Source organism: Capsicum annuum, chromosome 3, assembly GCF_002878395.1.
Source record: "Capsicum annuum cultivar UCD-10X-F1 chromosome 3, UCD10Xv1.1, whole genome shotgun sequence".
NCBI classification, from domain to species: Eukaryota; Viridiplantae; Streptophyta; class Magnoliopsida; order Solanales; family Solanaceae; genus Capsicum; species Capsicum annuum.
In genome coordinates, this window is record NC_061113.1 from 268,402,795 (window position 1) to 268,424,776 (window position 21,982).

At 34.6% G+C, this 21,982-nt stretch overlaps 2 protein-coding genes across 8 annotated transcripts; one reads left to right on the plus strand and one right to left on the minus strand.

Annotated features, from left to right (window-relative positions):
• Positions 1 to 1,996: 1,996 nt before the first annotated feature.
• LOC107861731 (protein FAR1-RELATED SEQUENCE 4) lies at positions 1,997 to 12,462 on the minus strand. 5 transcript variants are annotated; one of them, XM_047410171.1, is made up of 8 exons: positions 12,194 to 12,452; positions 11,936 to 12,030; positions 9,769 to 11,711; positions 9,509 to 9,684; positions 9,351 to 9,404; positions 2,919 to 3,113; positions 2,354 to 2,437; positions 1,997 to 2,258 (listed from the first exon to the last, which is right to left on the minus strand). In XM_047410171.1, the coding sequence occupies exons 3-6, from the start codon at positions 11,654 to 11,656 to the stop codon at positions 2,994 to 2,996; spliced, it is 2,238 nt and encodes a 745-aa protein (XP_047266127.1). In that variant the 5' UTR covers positions 11,657 to 11,711; positions 11,936 to 12,030; positions 12,194 to 12,452; the 3' UTR covers positions 1,997 to 2,258; positions 2,354 to 2,437; positions 2,919 to 2,993. The 5 variants fall into 5 exon arrangements, with proteins under 5 accessions (XP_047266127.1, XP_016562565.2, XP_016562567.2 ...); XM_016707079.2 differs by having other exon boundaries at positions 9,509 to 11,711; positions 12,194 to 12,462; XM_016707081.2 differs by lacking the exon at positions 2,354 to 2,437 and having other exon boundaries at positions 9,509 to 11,711; positions 12,194 to 12,462.
• Positions 12,463 to 14,966: 2,504 nt separating this feature from the next.
• Positions 14,967 to 21,217, plus strand: LOC107861730 (chaperonin CPN60-like 2, mitochondrial). 3 transcript variants are annotated; one of them, XR_007054004.1, is made up of 15 exons: positions 14,967 to 15,170; positions 15,268 to 15,289; positions 15,843 to 15,974; positions 16,587 to 16,746; positions 16,987 to 17,162; positions 17,784 to 17,879; positions 17,973 to 18,077; positions 18,178 to 18,264; positions 18,721 to 18,810; positions 19,376 to 19,456; positions 19,532 to 19,600; positions 19,690 to 19,767; positions 20,065 to 20,160; positions 20,241 to 21,067; positions 21,147 to 21,217. XR_007054004.1 is itself a non-coding variant. In XM_047410173.1 (15 exons), the coding sequence occupies exons 1-15, from the start codon at positions 15,133 to 15,135 to the stop codon at positions 21,007 to 21,009; spliced, it is 1,296 nt and encodes a 431-aa protein (XP_047266129.1). In that variant the 5' UTR covers positions 14,967 to 15,132; the 3' UTR covers positions 21,010 to 21,067. The 3 variants fall into 3 exon arrangements, 1 of the variants encoding a protein (XP_047266129.1); XM_047410173.1 differs by lacking the exon at positions 21,147 to 21,217 and having other exon boundaries at positions 20,241 to 20,285; positions 20,989 to 21,067; XR_007054005.1 differs by having other exon boundaries at positions 14,968 to 15,180.
• Positions 21,218 to 21,982: the final 765 nt, after the last annotated feature.

Genomic DNA, 21,982 nt, shown 5'->3' on the forward strand with positions numbered 1-21,982 from the left:
GAAACTCATCCTCAGAAATTTAATTAATGGAGGATAAAATTGGAAAAAAAATTCTAACATTTATCTTGAATAATGAACGATTCAATTATTTTGAACACTAAAAAATCCTCTAACAATTCAATTATTTTGAAATGGAAGGAATATATGTTAATACTTACTATATATTCTTTATAACGATATTTTGCTATAGCAACTAAAAATATTCAAATAAATAGCGTTGTTAAAAGACATATTTGACGGTAATATATCAATGACCGAGTAAAAAATATCTATTCAAAAATAATTGAATTGTTGGAGTATAACACACCCCTTAATAAAAATCTTTTAGGACATATATTGTAGGTTACTTTCCACTATTATCTTTTAATTGTTTTTAAATTACTCTTTTAGAAAATGTGAACGGTGAAAGGTGTTGAATGATGGCCGACTTGTCTTTTCGATTGATTGGCTTACGGATGAAAGGTTCAGATAAGAATTCCTAGGCCGAGTGTTGGGCTTTCGGGATCAAAGAATCTTAAAAATTATCTCTCTTACTTTCATCTTTGGTTGATGAATTCAGACTGCTCCTCCATCTGACTAAAAGCCCTAGGGAATATAAAAACTATCCACTGCTTGAAAACAAGGCACACAGGCCCCTGAGCTGAGCTCCTTTTACTTCGACCTATGAATCTTTCTGTACTTAAGAACCTCATCAAATGAAATGATAAAATTAAAAAAAATATCCGACATATCTCATAAAAAATCAAAAATTTATTTATTTTAAATATTAAAAAATAACTCTAACAGTTTATTTAATTTATTTATTTCAAAATGGATAGAGTGATATGCCATATGCAGGACAATTATGAAAGTCCATGTCCTCTTTCCTATCTAAGTTCAATGATTGCGACGACTCGCCAGATAAGCATTTCCCAAATTCTACACAAGTCCCACTAGCAGCTCATTCACTACTTCAATTATTTCCTACTGTTTTTTCTGAATAAAACTAATTAGGGAAGTGGACCCACCTAGTTTCTTTAATACGACTATTGATTCTTTAATCAGAAGGAGAGCTTAGAGTTATTGATAAATATGATCATACGGAAATTCAAGTTGAAGTAATCGGTAAAGCTATTGTCATGTAACTAAGAGTTCACAGGTTTAAACAGTGAAAACAGTCTCTGAAATGTAAAGTAAAGTTGTGTCAATTGACCTATGCAATTCGCCCCTTTTCGACGATCTCCGATAGAAATGCATGATAAGACAACTTATAATTGACATATCGTGGTCCAGCCCTTTTCCTGACCCCACACAAAGCGAAAGTTTAGTTCACCAATAGGCCTTTTTTTTTGCTTTAATAGGATTCAACTGCAAACCACCGGAAGCCCACTGCATGTGATTAATTACTCCACTTTCGTTACTAATATTTGTTCAATCTTTAAAAAGTCAAACTTTAAGAACATGGATGGATGACAAAGGTTAGCAATTAATAGGACCAATTAAATTTCCTTCCAATTATGCCACGTGTACATACAGTGGGAAGCGAAGAAATGTTATAGCCGAAAATATTCTAGGAAAACTTGAATTATGGGCAAAATGTTGGAACACTTGGTGTAGAACGTGAAGTTGGAACTCAAAATTCGATTTTTTTTTTTCTTCCAAGGTTGATACTATCACATTTTCTACTGCTATATTATCTATTGTCTAGATAAATTTCCTAACGGATTAATTGACATCACTTTTCTATCCAGAGCTGGATGCAGGATGCCTATCGAAATGCCTATCGAAAACAATCTCTCTATAAGTTAGGATAAGATCGAACACCCACCCTCGCCAGATCCACAAAGGTACATCTAGACGGTTGAATAAGAAACTAAATTTTTCCTCGTTCGATTTCCTCATCGACAACGACTCAGCTACTAATTCTGGGGAGAACTAGAAACGTGCTACCTAAAGAATTGGCATTTCACTCACTCGATGATGATTTCATAACTACTACTAATATCTTTACATAATCTGAGTAATCAGATCTTTTAATAGAATATATTTCTGATTCTTTTCAATGAAATCACCAATCAATTTGATGATTTAACAGTGACAGCCCATCCAATAACCTAATTTTTCAAGTACTGCTCTCAATAACTTACCGGTTGTTAAACTAGCTAGACATATATGTTGAATGAACAAATCAAAATTTGAACTAAACCATCCTTCAGATCAACTCCTTGTAAATTTCTTAAATCTTATACTGCAAAGCTGTTGGAGCTGGACCTTTGTACCTGAGTTATAGATTATAATTAATCAGTTAAAAGTTATTTAGCTAAACCTACAAACACTCAACAAGTATAGAACTAAAAACACAAATCGGAATTACAGATTCTTTTCCCTAAAAATACTCTCCTCCTTTCAGTACATCAAAAGATGTTTGGCCCTTCACTGCAGCATAGCCAATAGAACCCTACATGACACAGTCCCAAGTTAGTTGGGATCGGCTATATGAATTTTCACTATCCATAAGCAATAGAAGGAAAAGTAATAAAAGCTAAACTAGGAATAAAACAGAAACTAAGGAAGCTGCAAGCCAGATTTCTTGAAGAAGAAACTAGGCAATTTGAGTACGGGTCTTGTCTGAGTTGGTACGCTCCATAAGACCGAAGATTATATAACCCAACTACCCCCACCCCACCGCCCCTTCCTCCTTTCCATTTGACGTGCAGAGCCTTTCACACTGCAACACCGGAAAATGGAATCTCGGGTACTACACAAGCAAGTTACTTTTTCGCATTTGAGAGATTTGACTCTGCTGTTGCAGGTGCTCAGACATCAAGCATTTAAATTTAATCTTTGCATCTTATGATTAGTGATGTAGTCAGCAGGTTATTAAAATAGGTCTTGAAGCTGAAAAAAGTGTACAACATTATATATAAATGATAATATACCTTTTTCATTTTGAGAGGAACAACCCAATCTAAAAACATAAATTGTTCCTCCGCCAATACTTGATGTATGACCCTTCAATTTTGTTCCTGCAGCAACTGTCCAAGTAACTCTGCACCTCTTTTGTTAATATCACCACCTCTTAATAGTGTTGTCATGAATCTGGCAGGATGATAATCCAGGCTACCCGGCATATCCTATACACATTAAAATGAAGGTCAGCCTATGTTGTGCAAAGAGTAGAAGACTGCCGATCATAAGCGATAGAGCAAGAAGAGAACCAACTGAATGTGCTTACCTACAACAACAAAATACAACACACCCAGGGTAATCCCACAAATGGAATCTGGAGACTCTGGGGTGTATGCAGCCTTACCCCTACCTTTTTGAAGGTAGAGAGGTTGTTTATGATACTCTCGGCTCATGTAACTACATTCATTTTTTGATGAAGTAATATCGTTAAAAGACATAACTAAGGTTCCAAATAGTCAACAATCTGCTATCTAACATAACCTTCTTCTCCCATTACTTCTATCCTTACCATTTAGTTCTACAGACCTTTTTGCAGCAGATTACAACAGCTTCTGGTTTTGTTTAATCATTGTCCAGTGGATAGCTGTGCTCCCCACGCACCCACACAAAGATAGAAAAATCATGTCCATCCCAGACGACAGCAACAACATAACACAATCCCACAAAGTGGGGGGTATTCGCGGACTTTACCCCTACTTCAGAGGTAGAAAGACTGTCTCCAAAACACCCTCGGCTCAAGGGAAAGATAGTCCAAAGAAGTCCAGAAAAAGAAGTACAAGAAATAGCAGATCTTCCCAGACGACAACATTAACATTCATTTGACATCATCATCCCATAAATGATAAACCTGAGCTGTATCTTCTAGCTCGTCAACATTTAGGTGCATCAATATATCATAACATCACAGATCATCATACATCATACAATATTAATAAGTGGGAAGCCCCAAAGTGAAAAGTTAAATTACAAAATTATCCATTAAAATTTGAATGACCTTTGTATCCTTCAAGCAAGATTCTTTCTCAGAAAAACTCAGCATCTTCTACTATATATCCCAGCTCATACTTCTAATGTCACTATCTCTAAGCAAAATTAAGCATACAAGGCTTCTTAAATGAGTCTCGATTGAGCAACGTCGTAATACATACATGGCTAAAGATTGTTATGCATACAATAAGTAATTCTTTCTGGCTACTTTTCAACAAATCACTGTTATCACAAGAAAACTTTAGTTAATACAATATGCACCCCTTGATGTGAAATTCGGTCGTGGTGTTTTCATTAGTATGGTAATGAAGGTCATTGGAGCAATTGTTAATGGCCTCACTCCAGTTCGCTTTATTTAGATCACGTGTAAATTATATAGATCACCACGATACACTAAGGATGAGTTCTTGCACAGAAAAGAGACAGCTACTAATATATTCAAATTAGGAATATTCTACCAAATACAATGCCACTGTAACCATTTTCAGGGACTAAATTCTCCATACCCAAGATTTTTGACACAAGAAAAATGATAACTCATATGATAAAATCTCTTATGACAACGAATGGACAGTTCTAATTTTCATAGTGCCATTCCAAGGTTGTTAATAGACTTTTCATTATACCACCAAAGATTGTTAAAGTATAATAAATACTTGCAGGCATTGGGTGTTTATACTAAACCAAGCAATTTAACCTTAGTTGTTAAGATCAAAGTCTACGGACGGGCGCAGAAAACTGTGTTTAGAACAGTAATGCCTCTCTTGAGAACTTCATACGTATATCTCTAGCCACCTTTTTGGTCTCCATTTCATGGACTAGGCCTAAAGAAGATGAATATATAAACAAAACATTATAGCATGATGAGATGGTAAAGATTGATTCGTCTAATAGAAGATTGTTTATAGTGAAGGGCTCATCCTGATGTAACAACAAATATATGGAAGAGGTAATTTAGAAAACTTAATTTTTAATTAGACAATCAAGATAAGTTATTGTTAATCTTTGAGTCTTATTATTGGATCTAGGAAAGAACAGTCATTGACGATGATTCAGAGGTATCTTGGTTTCACAGAAAAGAATGAATAGATACGTCTGGAAACATGAATGAATAGATACGTCTGGAAACATTGAATTTGGAGCTATGGTTTTGTTGCCGATCGAGAAAATATATGATCTTAGATAAATCGACCAATTTACTATTTACTTTTTTTAATCGGTATACATTGATTTTACTCTAATTACATATGGTGTAGGTTATTTCTTCAATGGGGGTACCCTTTAAGGAAGTTTCTTAAACCAAAGGGCCAGATATATGGCATTATCTGTTCTAAGTATATTCTAAAACAAATTGCACAAATAGATAGTTAAGATGAGAACCTACAACAAAATAACAAGAGGAGATCACATAAAAGCCTGTTCCTTTTGTTTGTTTTATTTTTCTTAGTTCTAGCAACAACACCCACACAAATCTATTTTTACGGTTAGAGAAGCTGCTCTTTGTTGGGCTAATTGCTACTCCTCCGTTTCGGAATAAGTGAATTGTTGGGGTATTTATTGGTGTTTCAAAATAAGTGAATCATTGAGTTTTTTTCCAAATTTACCCTTATGATTTGACAACCAATTAACTTTTGAAAAAGTATTATAAGGTAAGCTTTTTCTTTTTTGGGGGTAAAAATGAAAAGTTGTGTTAAATTTATGTCTTAAATGCTTTTTCCTTAATCTGTGTGTCAAAATCCAACAATTCATTTATTATGAAACGAAGGGAGTACCATACAGGCACACTTGTATTTATGAGATAAACTTAGGGGTCGTTGGTAGTTGGTCAGCGTTATGCATTTATTAGTGATGTAGGGATAGTTATGAGAGAATCTATGTATTATTTATGTAGGGATCGGTTATTCATGTATTATTATACATATATTACTTATTCCTCATTTTATGTTGCATAATATAATACCTAGATTCCCTCAAAAGTTATACATGTAATCAAACACCAGTATTAATATAATGCATGAATATTTTACCTCCTAATTAGCTACCAAACTTGGAATTACTTATGCAGAATTAAGTACCTGCATAACTCAACTCCAAACCAGCTACGAGACAACACCTTAATCCATAATGGTTGTTTTGTTGCTTTCTAATTAGTTTAATCTTACTTTATCGTTATTCAACTATATTTTAACCACATTAGTGGCGAAACGATGTCTCAACCCTACCTATTTAAAGAAAATAAATCACATATATCTTTGGACTATGATTTATACACTAAAATCCTAAAGCTAATGCGCCCGTCTTGATTGTCATATTTTGTTTTATTTTATTCTTTTGGTTCTTTCTTTTGCCTCTAGATATAAATTTACATTTTATTAAGATGCATGGTTTCATTGTTAGAGCTGTAATATTCTTTTTTCCTTGCTCCCTAAAGCGATAAATATTCAAGAAATACAACACCATTAACAACATGATGACTAAGTATTGATTCTGATAAAATTGATAATATTTCAAGTAAAAAACTGGTTATTTTAACTGTTGCTGAATAATATTATTTTTAAAAAGAATGAGAATAAATACCATTTTGAGGCTTTACGCTTGCATCTTTTCCTCCGGATTTTGTATAACTCCTACTAATTCTAATATTATTTATATCACTTTAACCACACATTAACAGTTCTCTTCATTACTACTCTCAAACCAATAGCCGCCCTATAGAAGTTAAAAGTTAGATTGCAAAATTAATGAATTTATTTAAGGCATTGAATCTTTTCATATATCATGTATGTAAACATTAAAAATACAAATACTTATCGAATAATGTGGGCGAACATAGTTCTTGCAATCGGAAAGAATTAATAACCACTTATTTATTGCATGGGATGGGGTGTTGGCCAGTTACGAACTCGTGTTCAGAAGACGAAGGCTGCTGAGATGAAGATGTTGAGGTGGATGTGTGGACATACAGAAGAGATTAGGAATGAAAATGTATGGGACAAGGTAGGAGTAGCTCATGTAGTGGACAAATTGAGGGAAACGAGGTTGAGATGATTTGGGCATGTGGAAAGGAGAAGTATAAATGCCCAACGAGGAAGTGTGAGGTTATTAATACGGCCATATTGGAATCATGGACATCAACGAGCACTATGTCTTCCTTATTATAGGGATATTTGAAAGGAATGAGAGCATTGAGAGAGGCAGAAGCAGACCGAAAAAATATTGAGAGAAAGTAATTAGACATGACACGGCGCATCTTGAGCTTACCAGGACATGGCCTTAGATAGAAGGGTTTGGAGGTTTCAAATTTGGGTAGAAGATTATTTGGTAGTTGAGCATTCTCCCGCTTTCCTACGGGACAGGCTTGGTGCTCGTACTTGGACCTTCTTCCTTACCAGTGGTCTTAGCACTATCCTCGTAGTTTCTTATTCCTAGATTTCAGTTATCATTTGCGTTTTTTCTGTGTGCGCTCTTCAATTATCGCATTTTTTTGTTGTTGCTACTGCTTACATTTCTGCAGTTTCTTGTCCACACTGCTTGGACATGCTCTATTTTAAGACGAGGGTCCGCCAAACAACTTCTATCTTTCAGAGGTAAGGTAAGGTTTGTGTTCGCTCTACCCTCCCCAGACCCCACTTGTGGGATTACACTGGGTTGTTGCTATTGATGGAAAGTTATATAAAACGTCATTTCAAACCTATACGAGGAAGCAAATTGGACAACATCTCCAAGTCTCTTTTCCGTCTCCATTCTTCAACTTGCCTTTATTGTGTTCCTCATTCAAAATTATCTAAATATTCTAGGACTACCTAGAAAATACATATGAAGTGTTGAGATCCATAATGAAGGTTGTGAGTCAAAGCTTGGGAGATCAGAAAGAGGATCACTTTAAATGTCAAGTGGGGTTTTAGTTTCTTTCTTGGCCGATTTTAGTTCTTATTGTGTATATGTAGCAAATCTTTCATAATGGTTTGCAGGAATACGGAAATCTTTTAGTGTTGACTCATCTGTCAGGCAAGAAGACTCCTCCTTAGTGTTAATAGACAAAAGGAAGGCCCATAACAAAGCAACATTCTCATCACGAGGATTGCTACCATCAGCATATATAAAGATGATGAGCTTGCAATGACTGCATCCCAAGTTTTTTCTCTCCAAAGTATGTTTTTGTTTTATTATTTTCAATGAGGTAACAATGTTTCAAGAACGTCACGTGACTTGTTTGGTGTAGAAAGACTAATGACTAATGAATCTTTACATCTAACGTGACTATAGACCACTTATATCTAACATGACTATAGACCATTTACATCTAACGTGACTATATATACATATATAGCTTTGGAGTAACTAATAAAGTTGATGTCATGTGACTAGGAGATCACGGGTTCAAGACCTGAAAACAGCCTCTGGCAGAAATGTAAGGTAAGGTTGCGTACAATAGACTCTTGTGGTTGGCCCTGGATGCCATGTATATATATGTACAATAGACTCTTGTGGCAGAAATACAAAAGCTTTGGTGCACCTGGACGCCATGTATATATATGTATGGACATGTATATACATGTACGTATATATATATCTATCTTCATTCCATTTTATAGAGGTTCAATCGGTACAGAACTGCATGTAACTGGAATTACTCCAGACATGACTTTCATTTAACTAGTGCATTTGTTGGCATTTCCATTTTAAATGTTTATTATATATTTGTTTGTCATTGTACATTAATATAATCTGTACATACATTTAAGGAAATTATTTAGTTTTTAAAAGTTAGATTTAGTGCAATCAATTAATATAACGTTGTATCTAACTTATAAATTTATTATCTTCTTCCTTTGTTGTGGAGGAGTGGGTCAAGGGGGTTCAATCCCCATGGAGTATGCAAGCTTGATTCCCCACAATAGCAATGAACATTGCTTTGATCCCCCGCAAATCCAATTGTGAAAATCCTTTCCACTGTGTGGGAATACACTGGGTATTTTGTTTGTTGTTTGTTGTTTATCTTCTTCCTTTGTTAAGCCATATAGGATTGGTATTCATCAGTTTTAGGATTTTTTACTTTTTTATTAGTTTGTATTTAGTTACTCAACTTTAGCATTGTTTAAATGGAATTTATAATTTGTTGTTCATATTGACAAGGGTCCACGCACATTGCGTGTTTCTAGAAACTAGTGTCCAAATAAACTCTTCCCAGAAGCTCCAGTCAGGAAATTTTGGTAAAAAAAAACTGTAGCACCAAATTTTATTTTTCAAAAAACGAAGAAGCAAATAAAAAAAACAGAAAGAAGATTACAGAAATGAATAAAACACTATGGTCTCCTCACATGTAATGTCTAGTTGTCCAAAAGGTTCAATACATTAACTCACTTAAAAGAAGGATCATTCTCAAAATTAGAGTAGGTGCTAGCAGAACAAACCATTTGCTCAAAGACTCCCTGTGCACTGTTTGCAATATCTGGCTCCAAAGGTACCTGATAAAAATGAATAACACTTGTAAGAGAAGTTCATCTTAGGGTGAGCTTGTGGCTGAGAAGAACAAATAAAGAAAAGGACATGTAAAATAAAAGTTTCTAACCTTTCCTTTTTTATTAGAAGTGTTGTTGTTGACTGCCATTTCATTTTCAGGATCTGCTCTTTTAGAACCCTTGCTTGTCTGGGCCGCTTTACTGCAAGACCCTGGCACTCTAGCTGCAGAAGTGTTTCCTTGACATACTACATCAACATCTTGGATAGCATGGGTTGCAGTACTACCTGATTTAAGATTAACCTCAGAAGTAACATTCACAGTTGCACGTTGTTCATCAACATCTTGGATAGCAAGGGTTGCAGTACTACCTGATCTAAGATTAGCCTCCGAAGTGACATTCACAGTTGCACATTGTTTTAAAGCTTCTTTAAGGGCACCAACAGCAATGTTGTAGCTCTCCTGAGTCAACGATCCCTCTTCACCCAATATTATTGCTCTTCGACACAAATCATTATAACGACGGACCTTAGCTTGCACGTCATCCAGTCTTTCGCCTATGGGACGCCTGCTCGTGGCAACATTGGTCCAGCGTTGCAATATATACTTAGAAGGAATATTGAAGAGACCAGACATTTGAAGAACCACAATAGCATGTCTACAAAGGTAACCTTTGTACTCAAATGAATGGCATGAGCAACATATGTCCGACCTTGGTGCATCCCATTCCACCATGAAGTCCTGATTTGCATCAAAATCTTTGACAGAATATGTTATAGATGTGCCATCTTCTGATTCTTTTTTTAGATGGCATGCAGCAGCTCCTAATACTTCAACTTGGAACTTCTTGAATATTTCATGAGTATATATAAGCAACATCTGCTTTTCAAAGGGAGAGGGAGTCTTAAGCTCAGGCATCTCGTGCCATGCATCAAAATTAGCTTTGGCTTCCTCTTCATACCAGTCTTCAAGAATTAGCTTATGTTGTCCAATAAAGTCTCGAAGAGACGTTTCACTTTGGATATATTTGTCAAAGAAAGAGTTTAAGCTTTCTGTTCTTGAAGCCATAGATAAGCTGGCAAAAGATACATCCCTCATAAAACTAGGCACCCAAAGCTTGCGATCTTCATACAATAATTGGACCCACTCGTCTTCTCTAAGATTGAACTTTTCGATCAACTTCCACCATCTCTGTTCAAATTGCCCTTCAGTCCATGACTTATATATGCATTTACTAAATTTTGCCATAAATAATTCATGCCACATGCTGAGATAATCAAGACATCTTGGGATCTTCTCCAATATACTCCACAAGCTAAAATATAGCTGGGTATCTGGCAATACTGCTCCAACAGCTGCTTTGATGTTGTCATTTTGATCAGATAACAAAATTCTTGGACCTCGTCCACCCATTGCCAGGCACCATGTCCGCATCAACCATATTAATGTATGCACTGTCTCATCAGCAATTAGAGCACAACCTAGTAAGGTGGGTTGAACATGATGGTTTGCTCCAATGAAGAGAACCAAAGGTATTTTATATTTGTTTGTGAAGTATGTAGTATCAAATGACACCACATCACCAAATTTGGAATAGCTATCTATGCCTTTGGCGTCAACCCAGAAGACATTTCTCAATCGATGCTCCTCGTTTAAGTCTACAGCATAGAAAAATCTTGGATTCTCTTCCTGCATGTGCACAAAAAGTTCAAGCAAAATCTGAGCATCTCCTTCTTCTAAAGACAAACTTCGACCTCTGTCATTTTGGTTCCTGAAAAGATTCTCCAGATTACCAGAGAATTGATATGCAACATACTGTTTTGATACAGGAGCCAACATCTTTTTCCGTCGAACTTTTGCATCATTGTTAAGCGGATCAACATTTCTGTGGCTTCTGAAGAAGTGCACTTGAGCTGGTAAAAGCTCATGGTTATGTTCTTTTATGAAACTATGAATGTACCACTTCCCATTAGACGACCTTTTCTTCACGTGCATACTAGCTTTACAACCTATCTTAGGAGAAGGTCTAGGGTTGATAGCATCATCAGACTGCTGCTTGTTACCATATCTGATGCAGGAAAACTTTGCATCAATAAACTCTTTGGTAGCCCTAGAACGACGGCTGCTCAATTTGGCAGTGCCAAACCCCTCCGATTTTGCATATTCTTTGTAGAACTCGTAGGCTGCTTCATGTGTATCAAATTCCATATCATCTCGAGGCTCCACATTACTGTTCCCTAGCCCAACATTTGGTTCCATTGCTTATTTAACACTACTTGCAACTAGATTCACTCAGAAATTTGCTTCGAGCTACCTTGTAGAATATAAGACACAATGTCAGTTTTAAACATCATCCATGGAATAGCACGTAAGTGAAAAAGGGCAAAAAAAAGTTCAACTCCTAGGCACAACATTTCATTTTTTTGAACCTCCTTACTGAACTTTCATAGTTAAAACGACATAATAGCTAGAAATCATAACATGTACATCCACATTTTAGTGATTAACATCAAAGCTACACATATATGCGTTTCTTACCAGTTTCAGAAAGCTCACAGTGAAATTCAATCACTAATACTCCAAGAGCAGATTGATTACTAAACAATCACAATTTCTGAACCATAGAGAGAATCCTGCACCGCAAATCAAAAACTTACGATCATAAGAGACTTACTAAAAATTCACAACATTCCGTAAAGTTAACCGTAAGACAAAACATCGGAAGAACGGATTCAGCGTTCTTTTGAATTGTTAAATCGGAGAAAAGGAGTGGAATAAAGAGAAACGGCAACTTACAAGCAGGTGGTTCAATTAAACACTTTCAGCTTCAATTTGCAACAGGGACAAATATTAATTTGGTTAATTTTCGGCGAACAAATAAAATTAGTTAAAGATATGTATAAACTCATTGGGACACTATAATTATTAGTACTATTTGAAAAGGTCAAAAGAGAATTTCGCCGCAGCGGGGGAGCGAGTGGTGACATTTTTGGCTGAAATGGCGTTATATTTGAGGCGGTAGAGGGAATTTTAGGCGTCAGTAACAAAGAAAAAGAGTTGTGTGTGTTGCGTTTTGCACCCTTAATTTATCTGCTTCTTTTCAATTTGGACCCCATTGTCTTGGTTTACACTTCCGCTCCAACTTATTGCAAAAAAATCAAGATTTTGTTTTCTAAGATACAAAATTGGAATTACACAGATCTATTGTTTGAAAAACTAGTTGATAAAGTCTTTGAGTAGTGGCATAAGTTATTTTTTATTTTCCATGAGATAGGAAATTATTTTTTTTTCTAGACTAATTTTAAAATTTAAATCAAGCACAAATTGTTACTCTAAAAATATTAATTTCGCAAAAGTTTTTTTAAAATTGATTAGTCAAATATAAATTAATACTCTTCAAAATAATTATTTTTTAAAAAACACTTTTAAAACTAATCAAACATGTTAAAAGCGATACATGTTCTTAAATAATGTTCCACTAAAAGTAATCTTTACGTACTGTTTTTCGATTTCTAACATTTTAAAATATGATTTGAGAAAAAATTATCCAATCACAAATTATTTTTAATACAGACAAATAATTTTTCAAAATGCTTACTTAAAACTTTACCAACTTGAAGAGAATTTATGTTTTGCACTTTCCACCTTGTTTTGTAGTAAAGACAATCGGCAAATAAACATTTTATTATATATCTATCTATTTATCTCTCTCTTTTTTTAAAAAAAATCTTGCATTGAACAAATTATGCATTGTTTGTGATCAAATATTAGAAAAATGAAAGTTTTTAAGGAGGCACACCTTCAATTCCTTCCTAACAAAGGAATTTCTTCATATTATGATTCAAATTTTTTATTTTATTTTTTCAAGGTCTTTTGTGAATATTGAAAATAATTTTGATAAAATAGTTTCATTTGAATTCATTAGTAATTGAAGATTCAAAAGGATAAAAGTCCTGAGATCTTTCAAAAGGCAGGGAGAGGAGCAATCATGTTAATTCAAATACAATAAAATAATTTTTAATTGACTTTTTCTTCTTTCTTTATCACAAATTTTATTTTATAAGAGTTGTCAATCGATTTAATAGTCAAATAATATATACTCTAAAAGAGATGCGTATACTTAAATTTAACTAATCAATATTCCATTTGTCTGGAATGAGAGCAAATTCCAACTTCCTTCTTAACAAAATTTTAGTCAGAGTTTTTCCTCGTCACTTCATGCATATTGTTTAAAAAAAAGAAGATCATCCATATTATTTTACTTTTTGTTTGAATTTATCTTCCTCTTTCTTTTTCTTTTTTTGCATTAAACAAATTATGTGTTGTTTGCGGTCAAATATTATAAAAATGGAGGTGTTAGGGAGGCACACCTTCAATCCTTCCTAACAAAGGAATTTCTTGGAATTGTGATTTTTTTCTTTTATTTTTTGAGTTTTTTCGTGAATGTAGAAAATAAATTTGATAAAATAGTCTCATTTGGATGCATTAAAATTTGAAGATTCAAATTGGATGAAAGTCCTAAGATCTTTCAAAAGACAAAGCGAGGAGCAATTGTATCAATTCAAATACAACAAAATTGTTTTCACTTTATTTTCCATCCTTTTTACCACAATTTTTGTCTTGTAGAAACTATCAATAGATTTGACAGACAAATTATAGATAAAAGAGATGAGTTTGTTTGATTAATTAGTGCTCCATGAGTCTGGAATAAGAGCAAATTCTAACTTTCTCATTAACAAAAATTTAGTTTTCGTTTTTCGTTTTCACTTCATGTATAACTTATTCATATTATTTTACCTTTTAAAGTGACGAGGAAGCAAATAATGTCCTCTACTTCTATTTTTAACTAAAGATAAATAATTAACACCGTAAACAAATAAGAAATCTTAGTTATTTCAATGCAAAAAAATATGTTTGTTGTTGAAAATACTTATAGAAAAAAGAGCATATCAATCACTAGATGGGGACAAAAACAGTTGATTCATAGATATACTGCTATCAGTTTTTTGCCATGCCGTATTAGATTATAAACTTGCCGCACTCTTACTCGATCTTCAGTTTACATGTAATTTAGTGCTCTCATCTCTACAAATCAAAAAACTGATTCACAATTATTAATCAATCTTATGTGTACTTGAATCGATCTTTTTTTACATCTCTATCTGATTTCAAATTACTGACGATCTAGTTCAATAACTCGAATTTTAGTCATATCTATCGCATTGAAAATCAAATAGCTGATGAACTGACTAAGTTTGACAAGACAACCTTGAGTAACACTACTTTACCCCTCTTCAAAATTTATGTGTTCTGCTATTTTCAATAATATAAACCATCGACTCTACTTCAAAAATCAAATTTTTATGTATTTAGCTCTTAATTTCAATAGTTTCATAATAGATACAATTAAAACGATCATCTTCTTAACCGAAGGTAAAAAATGTCAATAACAAAAACAAAGATCTATACATAAAGAATGTATATTATAAAGCATTTAAAAATATACTATTTGGAAGTTAGGATGGAAAAATAGAAAACAAAAATATCAAATACACTAACTAAATAAAAAAGAAAAGGAAAAAAAAGGAAAAAAAAAAGGAATTTCTTAAACCATAAACCCTACAGAAAGCATTTTGACAGGAAGCAGAGAAAACTCCCTGCCAACTCTGCTACTTCCGGCAGCTGTACTGTATTTTTCCCGTTTCTTCTTACAACATATTGAAATTATAGGGGCAATGTTCAGAGCTGCTGCAACTGTTGCTTCATCAATCAGGTCTCTCTGTGTATGCACACATACTCTTTTGTCACAATTTTCTTCTCAAATTCAACTTACAAAGTTCACTGACATGTAAACACTTCTTTTTTTTCAGGTCCTCAACTTCCAGGAAATTGGTAAAATATCCATTCTACTATGATTATTATTGGAACGTTTTATTTAATTCTTCATAATACTCAATCCCAATTCTAACTTTGGAGTATCGAATTTGTGTCATAATAATTGATTTGGTCAATTGGGTATATTACATTTATGGCTTATTATCTAATAACCGTGGTGTCCGGGCCATCTACTAAAATTCCATGCCACCTCCCACTAGCAACGGGTACTAGGTTAACTCTGTCTGATTCGGTATGAATTCAGGCACGGACCCCGTTTGCTGCTAGGTATGGAAATACCAGCAAGACCAGGACAGTGGAAAGAAATCACCTAGTGATCTCATGTGTTATAAACTAAACGGAAGAGCCCAACCCAAAAGACTAGTATAATCAGTGGGAGAACCCATTTGGCTTATAATCCCCTTAGCATTTCTCTATTTTTCCAATGTGGGACAATTGGTTCGTAACATCATGGTTCTCATCTCACTTTATTGATCATTAGGTTGCACCCTTGGATTATATTACATTAATGGCTTATTTACTTTTATCTTCCTTTTTTTTGTTGGGTAAGGTTTCTAGTAGGTTCATCTCCAGCAGAAATTATGTAGCCAAGGATATCAGTTTTGGTAGCCACGCACGGTTAGCCATGTTACAAGGGGTTAATGAGCTCTCAGAAGCTGTAAAAGTCACTATGGGACCAAAGGTAATCAGGATTTATACTATGTTACTGATATCATATATTAGGAATAAATTCTGGAATGGATCTTAATGTTAATTAAAAAAGGAAACTAATCAGACGTCTTGCTGATATGTAACTATCGTACAAAATATGTGGCTTTCCTTTCTGCTTTTAACATTCTTTTACATAATATGAATACTTAACGAGCAACACATCCATATACTTGAAAATGTTTCTTGTTTATTGAGTACCTGGTGAAGAACAAAGCCATATTGGATGGAACCTGACTTTTGGGTCTCAATTTTCATCAGTGACCTTTCGAGGAAACTTTTTGAGTGTTTTTTTTTCCCACCCACCCAAAAGGATGCAAAGTTTGCATTTGCTTAGCTTACCAATTTTAATTTTTGGGCAAAAGAGGTGATAGCACTAAAGGATGCTTGGATTTCACTTATCTCTATCATTCTTTTCTTACGAAAGGTTCAACATTCTGCAAATAACTTCCCCCAAGATATAAATGGATAATAGAGAAAATCTACAACATCTAGAATATTGCATTTCACCAGGTCTCTTTATTGAAAAGAAAAACTTATCATCATCACACTGAAGACAATTCTTCGTCTTTTTGACTCAATCCAGGGTCGTAATGTGATTATTGAGAAAAGCCCAGGGAATCCCAAGGTCACAAAGGATGGTGTCACTGTAGCCAAAAGCATCAACTTTAGTGAAAAGGCAAAGAATTTGGGAGCTGATCTTGTGAAGCAGGTCGCAAATGCTACTAATTCAGTTGCTGGAGATGGTAAGATCTCTACTTTGTATTAGCCTATTCGTGAATCATAATAAATTTGTGAACTTGCAGTAGATGTTTTTCCATGGTAAAGGAGATTTTATACATTCAGCACTTTTAATTTCCTGAAAAGAAATCATTAGTGTATATAATCTTGAATCTTTGAGGTGCACTCTTTCAGTACGCTGGTTGTAGCTTGTGGTCGCCAAGCTTTTCACGAGTTTGTCTGAATTGTTTTTCATGTGGCAACAGGTACCACCTGTGCAACTGTGCTTACTCAGGCAATTTTTATAGAAGGTTGCAAAGCAGTTGCTGCAGGTGTAAGCGTGATGGATTTGCGTAGTGGTATTAACATGGCTGTTGATGCTGTTGTTGCTGACTTGAAGAGCAGAGCAGTCATGATTAGCACCCCGGAGGAGATTACACAGGTGAAAGGCCAATGGAGATTAGAGCCAACTTGATCATATTGTGGACAAACAGATTAATCAATCAATCAATAGATTAACCTCAAACCTAACTACTTGGGGATACTGAACTAGATGGGACAGCGAACAAACACACAAGATATAATCTGAACCTTAGTTAAGCCTTGCCTTCTGCAAGTCATAATTCAGTTTCACACAGAACCATTTCACCAGACTGCTCCAACTAGTCAAAGTAGCTTTTCCATTATTGATTTACCGGTTCTATTTGTGATTTCTGGCTCTTCGTTTTGCCAAACTGACTTGTCAACTGGGAAAATCTCATCTTTCTAAAAATACTATGAAATACTTGGTTCTCCTTCCAGTTCCCTTCCATAAATTTTTTTGTTGCTTCTTTCATTTTTCTTTGCATGCTCAACAATGATGCTGTGATTGGAATTTAACTGCATGACATGTGAATCAAACTAGTTTCTGGAAACCCTTTAATTTGTGCATTCCTTATAACTTATGCTAGAAGACTCATTGAAGGCTAGTGCTGTTAACTGAGAAAAACACATTTGGAGTTCTTACATGTTTTTCACCATAAGTGGTCCCCCTTTTGAGGATTCAATATCTTACTTCGAATAGGTGGCAACTATATCTGCTAATGGTGAACATGAAATTGGGGAACTAATAGCTCGAGCCATGGAAAAAGTTGGGAAGGAAGGAGTGATTACTGTTGCTGTAAGTAATGCTGAAAGTAGTGTTTCAGATACAAATATATATTAACAACTATTTAAGCTTGAAATTGAAATCTCATATGTTTTGAATCAACAGGATGGAAATACCTTAGATAATGATTTGGAAGTGGTGGAAGGCATGAAGCTTGGCCGAGGTTATATATCTCCTTATTTTGTCACGGATGAGAAGACTCAAAAATGTGTATGTAGTATTTTACTATTGAGAATCATTCTCAATTGGGGACTTGGGAGTGTTAGACGTTAAAGTTCATGACATGATATTCTGACTTGCATGTAAACAGGAATTGGAAAATCCATTGATCCTTATCCATGACAAGAAAATCTCAGATTTGAACTCACTTGTGCGGATATTGGAGCTTGCTCTTAAGGTAAATTGGTATCTTCTAAGAGTTTATGCGTGTATGTTCTTTTTTGGAGAGATCTTCTAACTTCAAAGTGTGTTCTACATCAACAAGCATGATGAATTTCTTTTCCTTTTTCTTTTTCTTTTTTGGGATAAAGAAGTAATAATTCAGAAATTTTATTTTTTCAAAAGTAGTGATAATTCACGTTGGTGAGTAGAAAAAGTCCTTCTGGCAAAGAAAATAGGCAAATTCGGAAAAAGAGCTCAATGAACCATTTTATAAAGGGAGCCTTCCATCCATGTTGCATGGCTGTAAGTGCCACATCCCAGAGAGGTTACTTTGTTGGGATAAAATGATCTGCAAACTACCAATGTTGAATAGTAGCCGTAGAAGTGAATACCTTTGAAAATGGAAAGGAATTGCTCTTTTGCAATTAATATAAAATCATCATCACAATATTATTTTCTATCTCTATTGTAGAGAAGGAGGCCTCTGTTGATTGTTGCTGAAGATGTGGAAAGTGATGCATTAGCTATGCTTATCCTAAATAAGCATCGTGCTGGGATTAAGGTATTGAATTTTCTCTATGTGGGCCATGTCTGTGGTGGCCTTGTTTTCATTTTTGATTATCATGTTTCAGCATATTAATTTGAGATATTTTACTGCGCATTTGTAGTTAGTACCCTGTTCATACCCAGAATATCTTTTATTTTTCAAGTAACTCTTAGGTCTTCCATTAACAGTGTCATTTTAGGGATAATGGAAGAGCCAACTTTGGCCTTGTTTTTATTTTTGATTACCCACTTCGTCCCAATTTATTTGGCCCACTTTCCTTTTAAGTCTGTCCAAAAAAGAATGTTATCTTTCTATAATTAGAAACAACTTAACTTTAAAAACTCCCCTTTTACCTTTAACAAAATGATTTATAGTCACACAAATGTCTAAGATTTGGTTTAGACCATAATTTTCAAAAGTCCTCCTTTCTTTCTTAAGCTTTTGTGTCTAATCAAACGGTGCCACATAAATTGGTACAGAGTGAGTAAATTGTTTCAGCGTATAAGTTTGAGGATCATTATTCTGCACATCGTTGCAATTACTCCCTGTTCGTTACAGCAGAATTTCATTGTACTTTTAGGTCTGTGCCATTAAAGCTCCTGGTTTTGGGGATAATAGAAGAGCCAACTTGGAGGACCTTGCAGTTCTTACAGGAGGAGAGGTAAGATATCTATTTCATACCCTAATTTATCGTTGTTTTACCACTATAGTTTCAAATGCTTAATATCTTATACAGGTCATTAGTGAAGAACGTGGTTTGGATCTGAACAAAGTTCAAATTGATATGCTTGGTACTGCCAAAAAGGTTTGTGTATTCACTATTCATTTTCACTTTGCATGAATTTGAAGTGTTTCTATACATGCATAGTATACAACTCTCTCGTTTTTTTGCAGGTTACTGTTTCCCTTGATGGCACCTTAGTTCTGCATGGAGGTGGGGACAAAAAACTAATTGAAGAAAGGTGTGAGCAGGTAGTGATGCTTTATCCCCTTGTTTCATTTTATGGTATTATGAAAATTACTGTGGGTGTTGTACACATTTCCTTTGTCTTACTTTGTTATACCTTTGAAGAGCCAAGAGAAGACATTCTATCATATATTTCTATTCGAGTTAATTTATCTTGCTGTATTTAAAAATTCTTATGTGGAAGGGAGTTTCCTGTGGGCATATCTGAAACAGAGAGCCGTTTTATTGAATTTTTGGTTAATCATTGACAGTGCATGTTTCCTGGTTGAATAAACACTGACAAGTTGTGCATCTGTGAACAGCTAAGGATAGCGAAGGAAAAGAGTAGTGCCATGTTTGATAAGGAGAAAGCTCAGGAGCGTTTATCAAAGCTATCTGGTGGTGTTGCTGTGTTCAAGGTATATTCAAGATTTGAGCAGCCTACATTTGCATTTGATAACACTCTTTGCAGCCTAATTGGATCTGCACACTATTTCAGGTCGGAGGGGCCAGTGAGGCGGAAGTTGGAGAAAGGAAAGATAGGGTCGAACCCCCTTTGACGGAAAAATATACTATTTATACATGATTAAAATTATTTTTTATGTGGTTATAGTAGCTGTTGAAACCCCTTCGACTTAGTTTTCTTTGAATATTGAATCCCCTTACTTGAAATCCTGGCTCCGCCTCTATCTTCAATGCACTTTAAATAAAATAATCCACCCTCTCTCTCTCTAAATGAGTAACGTGGTTCAGAGTGCAAACCGTTCAATCTCTGAGCTGATTTTCAATATAAGATAAGATCAATAACTATCGAGATCATAATTGTACATTCAGAAACTATATAAATTAGACTTTTTTGTTTAAAAACTGTTTAAAGAAAGTACAGTAAATAAAACAAAGTTGTTGAAAATTATACTTGTTGCATCTAAAATGGGACATTGGAAGTGCTATTTTCCTAATTGTTCTTGGGGCACATTACATTTATAGAATTTTAGTTGTTCCCTGCATATAGTGGATTTTTCCACAACACGTCCTTTATGAAATATTCAGAACATTTTAAAAGCAATTTGACAGCGACATTCTCTTTTTGGTTATTAAATTTATATATGCCGTTGTAATATATGATTCAGAAATCTATATATATGCTTCTTAATGGGCATAGAATACTTGAAAAGGAAATAACAAGTTAGCTGCTATTTACTCGTAATTCTGTAAAAACATATGTTCGTTCTGTTTTGCATAAGCAGGTAGGTACGAACAAATGGTGAAGGCTGGAATTATTGATCCTGTGAAAGTAGTTAGAACAGCATTGGTGGATGCTGCCAGGTACGGATCATAAACTGTTCCGGTAAAGCACTGGGTAAATCTTTCACTTGTATTAACAGAAACTAGATATATACTGCAGCGTCTCTTTGTTATTGACGACAACTGAGGCTGCCATTGTGGACCGTCAAGGAGAGATAAATCCACTTGCAAACCGCATGCCAAACATGGGTGATATGTACTGATATAAGAAACACAGATGATACATTTGATGATCGTGTTGTGGCTATGAGGAAACAATCCCAATGCAGATTACACTGACGGCCACTGTGTTGATTTATTTTGGTGCCCTGTAATGGTTATGCTGAACTGCTGACGTTGCGTGCATGGTCCCTTCGTACAAGTTTTACTCCTTTTTGATTCTCAAGTGGTTACTTAGAAATTCATTAGCAAGTTATGTGAATGACCTCAAGTATTGAAGAGACTGTTAATAATCCCAGTGTATTAGAATTTTTTTTCTTGTGGGATTACTGATAGCTCTTGGTCTCATTGAAATGGAATGGAAGTTTTTGTTGGAATGGAATTGTATGAAGATACCAATATGTGTTTTACATTTTGGATATTGGAACTTTAATATGTTTCAGTTAAGCACATGAACATAATATAACATGTGTTTTTATTAGACATTTAAGTTTCAGCGCATGTTCTCAAACGTTCATTATGTAAATAAATTGATTACTTAAAATAGGCCACTTTCAAAGATTATTCACAATCAACTTTAATTGGAATAAAGATGCAATTTTAAGAAGGTAGCTTATAATTTAAAAAGGTAGCGTATTTTAAGTGGTTAATTTACAATATATCTTAATTTGACTGTGAATAAAATATACTGAGTGTGCGGCAAAAAAAGAAAAGAAAAGAAAAATTCAAATCCACTCCTAATTTGTTTAAACCACTTATTGTTTGTCTAGCTCCTTA